The 6,634-nt window shown below is 41.3% G+C and overlaps 1 protein-coding gene across 4 annotated transcripts in view; it reads left to right on the forward strand.

Annotated features, from left to right (window-relative positions):
• The window catches only part of LOC107557901 (1-phosphatidylinositol 4,5-bisphosphate phosphodiesterase beta-4-like), a 50,865-nt gene that overhangs the window by 16,813 nt on the left and 27,418 nt on the right, over nucleotides 1-6,634 (forward strand). For all 4 annotated transcript variants that reach the window (XM_016241478.1, XM_016241477.1, XM_016241479.1 and 1 more), the window contains 4 exons: nucleotides 1,083-1,207; nucleotides 3,294-3,345; nucleotides 3,803-3,905; nucleotides 5,751-5,915. In XM_016241478.1, coding sequence (XP_016096964.1) covers nucleotides 1,083-1,207; nucleotides 3,294-3,345; nucleotides 3,803-3,905; nucleotides 5,751-5,915 — 445 coding nt within the window. The remainder of the gene's footprint in view (nucleotides 1-1,082; nucleotides 1,208-3,293; nucleotides 3,346-3,802; nucleotides 3,906-5,750; nucleotides 5,916-6,634) is intronic.

The raw sequence follows: 6,634 nt of genomic DNA on the forward strand, positions 1-6,634 counted from the left end.
GAGAGAGTGTGTGTGTGTGTGTGTGTGTGTGTGTGTGTGTGTGTGTGTGTTATTCTTACAGGATGCTATTATTATTATCAACACGTTAGAGTTCCGCTGAGATCGGTCTAAACACTCCGTGAACTCTTTTGATGCAGACTGATCCTGATCATCTTTCAGTGATGTTTGCTGTTATAAGGCAAAATTTGTAGATCTGAGTTTCTGAAGCAGCTTGTTTGCTCAATAAATATATTAGTCATATTTTTAACATATAAATACATAATACGGGCAGCAACATTATGCTGGATGTTAAATAGAGTTAGTAACATGGAGCACATCAAGGCTTCAAAAAAATCATATAAAAATGATTTAAACGTTCAGTTATGTGACGCAAAACAAGAAACAACGGTCACATTATATTAAGGTCTAATTCTTGCTATTACCAAACCATTAACTACAACTTTTGCCTCAATAAACTCCTAATTTGCTGCTTATTAATAGTTAGTAAGGTAGTTGTTAAGTTTAGGAATGGGGTAGGATTAGAGATATAGAATATGGTCATGCAGAATATGTGCTTTATAAGCATTAATAAACAGCCAACATGTTAATAATAGGCATGCTAATAAGCAACTAGTTAATAGTGATTTGTGAATTGTGAATAGTGAATTGGTGCCTATACTAAAGTGTTATCAAAACAACATATATTAAATATTGTTACAAAAAGGGGAAACACTTTGAAAGTGTATGTAATTAACATCATTATTGTCTCTGCTTAGAGGAAACTAAACATACCGAGTGCACCTTTAAACCGTTCAGCCGTATAAAAATGACTTGTTCTTACACCAGAAGCTCCACTGAAGCGTAATCGTGTCATGATGAGTTTGATAACTAGTAGCTTCTGTTAGTTAGTTAGTAGGTTCTGTAGTTCGATGTAGATGTGAGCAGATTTCTTGGAAATGTTTCTCTGTTAGTTTGAGTGTTTTAAGAGAGGCTTGCTCTCCGGTGAACCGTGTGAATCCTCGGGGAACGCTCCCTGCTGTTCGGTGTTAAATATAGCTCCGCCGGGGGTCTGCCGCGTGTTTTCCTCAGCCGCGGACGCGCAGCTACAACAAGCGGCAGATGAGCCGCATCTACCCCAAAGGAGGCCGCGTGGACTCCAGCAATTACATGCCTCAGATCTTCTGGAACGCCGGCTGCCAGATGGTGTCTCTGAACTTCCAGACTCCAGGTACAGCCGGGGCCCGGGGCCCGAGAGCCGCCGGGGCCGTTACTGTACGCACAGAGAGACACGCATTGCATTAACACGCATGTACAGAAACTACATGACATCAGTCTGCACTGAGACGCCTGTGTTCTGAAAGAACTGAACTCAGAAAATACAGTGAAGCGTCTTGAGCAGAGTTTCTCAGGAGCTTCGCAGGAGGTTTCTTGAAGCGTCAGTTCTTCTGGATTGAGTCTGTCTCAGTTTGTTCTGTTTCTTCATGTGACTCCAGACAGACTGATGATGATCAGATCACATCTCTGTGTGCAGCACTAACATATATCTCACTGTATACAATTAATGTCTAAATGAATGTTTGGAAATGTAAGCTGATATTTCCTCCTGACACACTACAGCAAAAGATAGAAATAACTGACTTAAAACCATTTATAGCTGCTGAGAATACTAGCCTTCTGATCATTTTGGCCAGCTAGAGTGTAAAATCAGATCTGACCTGACAGCCTTGTTAGGTGTTTTCCTCCAGTCTGTGGTTCAGGAGCCTCGGTATCTTCTGGTTTTTCATCTGTTTTCTGGTGAAAACGGTGCGTTTGACACCAGCACACGCTCCTCGACACACGCTCGACTTCATCAGTTAGTCGTGCATCACTAGTGAAGCTGGAGAATAGCAAACATCTTTCTGCTGTTGTGCAGCTCTGCAGAAGACAGTAGAGTCGTTATTCAGATCATTTCAGATGAAGCTCCTGCTGAGGACGGGAGTGTGGTTAGTGATCTCTGGATGCTGATTCTTCAGTGTTTGTGAGCTAACATCGGCTGTGTTTGTCAGTAATAATGCGCTTGCTCCCGTATGTTCAGAGCAGCGCAGCATCTGTTCACAAACACTGGTGTGCGACAGACGGAGCGCAGATCAGAGAGGATGCTTTAATACAGCTGAAGACGAGTGTGTGCGAGCTCCAGTGTTGTTGAGCCGTCGATCAGACGCAGAACCCCAGACACATCTACCGAGCAGAGCTGCTGAGACTCCTGCGTCCATAGCAACACCCTGGCAACCGCCTGCATCTCCCATCACGTTCTTTAGGACCGAGTTTCTAATCATAACTCACAGCGTAATAGAACTCGTCAAGTGATGTGTTTATAATGCATTATAATGCTTTCATAATGTGCAAATAGACAGCATATGGACTGAAATGAAACCTGCTAAGCTAATAATTCAATGATAATTCATAAAATACTGGATATAAATAAAAATGTCAGGTCTTGGATCAGAATCTAGGAGCCCCACAAATGATATGTGGACAGATTGTGGTTACAAATTAAGAATTTGTTCCCATGATTTATTAATTTGCTTATTTTAGTACATTTTGGCCACATTGTGCTAATTTGTACAATTTATGCTATTTTGCTCATTTTACTAAAATGAGCAGATTTTTAATTCAAGGCCACAATTTAACTAAAACAATGGACTGAATTAAATAGTCATGGGAATAAATTCTTAATTTGTAGGAACAATATTATCTATCTAAAAATATAATAATTTTTTTTAAGGTAAGTGGTTGCAACAATTAATTTTAGCTACATTTAAATAAAAAAAATGTTAAGTTAGTCAAGGAAATTTGTTTAAATGTATCTAAAATAAATTGATTGCAACACTTACCTTAAAAAAAATTGTGTAAATTCAATAAATCATTTTTTCAGTGCATCTCTCTCTCTTTCACACACACACACACACACACACACACACACACACGCATGCATGCATGTATATATTTAAGAAAAATATGTTATGTTTATATAATATATATTTATATGTAATATAAATTATATGAATAGAAATATGTAAATATTTTTATAATATATGCTGTATGTGTGCTTTTATATATACATAATAAATATACGCATACATATATTATGTAAACAAAAACTTTTATTTTGGATGCAATTTTGGATTGTGATTCATCTTTTGACAGCACTAATATATATATATACACACAAACACACATATATATCTATTACTTTCCCCCTGTTAGCACGGGTCTGTGTAAGAATGCTTGTGTTTTAAGCTCTTGTGTAAAGCAGCATATCTTCTGTGTTTCAGATCTGGGCATGCAGCTGAATCAGGGGAAGTTCGAGTACAACGGCGCATGCGGGTGAGTGTTTGCTGCAGCTCATCAATTACAGTGTCACATCGCATTAGCTGCAGCCGGCGGCGGCGCGTCCGCTCGCTAACATTAGTGCAAATGAGCGCTCACTAAACATCGGCCCTCGCACACAGATTCTCATGAACGAGTCCAGCCAGAGGCCTAACACTCGTCTGGGATTACCGGCCCACGAGTGCTAATATCACAGTCTCTTAATGTCCCGTTATTACCCAGCAGCCCCTCAGTGTGTGTGTATATGTGTGAGAGTGTGTAAGAGTGAGTGTGTGTGTGTGTATGAGGAGATGTGGGATTGTGTAATGGAAAGAGCTTGGATCATTAATCTTCTCTTGGAACAATTAATCATAAAAATAATTAATATCTGGCCTGGAGGCTTGTCTGAGTGGAGGGATGGTGAGGAGCGTTTCTCTGGAGATGCTGCAGTGATTCCTGCGACTCTCTCCTGCAGGTACCTCCTCAAACCAGACTTCATGCGCCGCGCCGACAGAATGTTCGACCCGTTCTCTGAGACGCCAGTAGATGGAGTGATAGCAGCGACCTGCAGCGTACAGGTGACACACTCACACACACACTCACTCTTATACACACACACACACAGACTTACGCACGCACACACACACTCATGCATGCACACACACACTCACTCTCACACACACACACACTCACTCACACACACACACACACTCATGCATGCACACACACACTCACTCTTATACACACACACTCACTCTTATATACACACACACACACACACACACACACACACACACACACTCATGCATGCACACACACACTCACTCTTACACGCACACACACACTCACTCTTATACACACACACACACTCACTCTTATACACACACACACACACACAGACTTACGCACGCACACACTCTCTCTTACACACACACACACACACACACTCATGCATGAACACACACACACTCACTCTTTCTTACAATCACATACACACACACAGACTTACGCACGCACACACTCTCTCTTACACACACACACACTCGCACGCACACACACACACACACACTTACGCACGCACACACTCATGCATGCACACACACACTCACTCTTACACACACACACACTCACTCACACACTCACACACACTCATGCATGCACACACACGTGCACACACACACACTCTCTCTTACACACACACACACACACACACTCATGCATGAACACACACACACTCACTCTTTCTTACATACACATCCACACACACAGACTTACGCACGCACACACTCTCTCTTACACACACACACACACACACACTCATGCATGAACACACACACACTCACTCTTTCTTACATACACATACACACACACAGACTTACGCACGCACACACTCTCTCTTACACACACACACACTCGCACGCACACACACACACACACATCATATCCATAACTGAACAGAACTTCATCTGGTCCCTCAGTTTTCATCAAAGCTAACACTGTGGCTGCAGTTAACACTCACGTTCATCAATCAGAGCTCATTTACATACAGATGTCTTTTATTTCTCCCGTTTCCACCAAAATGGAGTTTTTCGCTCCGTTCCTCAGTCGCCTCTGGCTGCGTTCTCTAGCAGCTCTGTTTAAACCGCTTAAAGCGTGGCGATGTGACCAATCGAATCTTTACCACAATATAAGTCATTTATTACCAACGTTTTTTTCTCGATATAAGTAAGTTATAACTACATTAAGGAACGACATCACAATATAGTAATTCTGCCTGAAATCAGAGACATTACTAATGCAAATTAAAGCCATACTCTGTATTTCCAAAATAATCACTCAAATAATTGCTAATATCCAGCGATATCGTGGACTTGATTGCACAGACACTATTTAAACTGAGCTGAGCTGGACGATGATGAACTGAATTAATGATAATTGAGTGTTTACTGTTGTCCTTCTGCATTACTGACACACTATTTTCATATTTAATACTGTACAGCTGCTTAGACACGATCTGTATTGTTACAAGCGCTTGATAAATAAAGCTGACTTGACTTGACTAATCAGATCTGGACAGTAATAAACTGATAGTGTTGATGATAACTGGCTGTTTTTCATGTAAGACAATGATTGTATCTTCACTGGTGCTTCCTGAGAATTCTGTACACTCGCTTAAAACAAACCTGACCATTATCTATTATCTAGAGCACTCGGATGTGTGTCTGAGAATTAGGCTTTTCAGATTTGACTTGACATAAAGGAAGAGTAGTAACCGTCTGAGAGGATCAGAGTTATTAATGAGCACAGAAATGTGTGACACGACTCTGGATCATGACTCTGTAATAGAATGTGTGACTCTCATCTGTTCCTGGATCAGTCTGGCAGCCGCTCTGACTGACGCTCGTGTCCGTGTCGTTCCTCAGGTGTTCTCGGGTCAGTTCTTATCGGATAAGAAGATCGGCACGTATGTGGAGGTGGACATGTACGGCCTTCCCACCGACACCATCCGGAAAGAGTTCCGCACACGTATGGTGATGAACAACGGCCTGAACCCGTACTACAACGAGGAGCCCTTCGTCTTCAGGAAGGTCTGACATCTTCACATGTTCTCTCACGTGATTCTGCTTCAGAAGACTGCACTGCTTATCATTGCTTCTTGGGTTTGTTATTTTCAGTGTCAGTTGCATTTTAGTTCATTCTTAGTTTTTAATTTCAAATTTTTTTTTTTTTGGACAATCACTCAGTTTAAAAGGCCCAGTTCTTGTTGTTAGTGATTCTTTCCGTTAACAAATATGGAAATATGAATCAGAGTTCATGAAGTTGCACACGAATCAGTTCAGTATGAACTTTGCTTTAAAATGATTCATCTCAGTTTTACTCTAATCAGCTGGAAATAAATGCAGAGAAACTAACGTGTACGGAAGTTATTGTAAAATGAAAAGTATTTTTCTTTGTGAGACTGAATATTTGATGAACGTTATGTGAGCGTTAGATGAGCGTTAGAGGAATATTCGAGCAGGACGCTCTCCGGATCATCTGAGCTGCATTTGCTGATGAAGCCGTTTTTGACAGTTTGTTCATTTTGTGGATGAAAAAGAGTTTGTGTGTGTGTGTGCGCGTGTGTGTGTGTGAGTGTGTGTTTGTGAGTGTGTGAAAGAGTGTGTGTGTGTGTGTGTGTGTGAGTGTGTGTTTGTGAGTGTGTGAGCGTGTGAGTGTGTGAGAGAGTGTGAGTGTAAGTGTGTGTGTGTGTGTGTGTGTGTGTGTGTGTGTGTGTGAGAGAGTGTGAGTGTGAGTGTGTGTGTGTGTG

Source organism: Sinocyclocheilus grahami, unplaced genomic scaffold, assembly GCF_001515645.1.
Source record: "Sinocyclocheilus grahami isolate Dianchi unplaced genomic scaffold, SAMN03320097.WGS_v1.1 scaffold623.1, whole genome shotgun sequence".
In the NCBI taxonomy this organism is placed as follows: domain Eukaryota; kingdom Metazoa; phylum Chordata; class Actinopteri; order Cypriniformes; family Cyprinidae; genus Sinocyclocheilus; species Sinocyclocheilus grahami.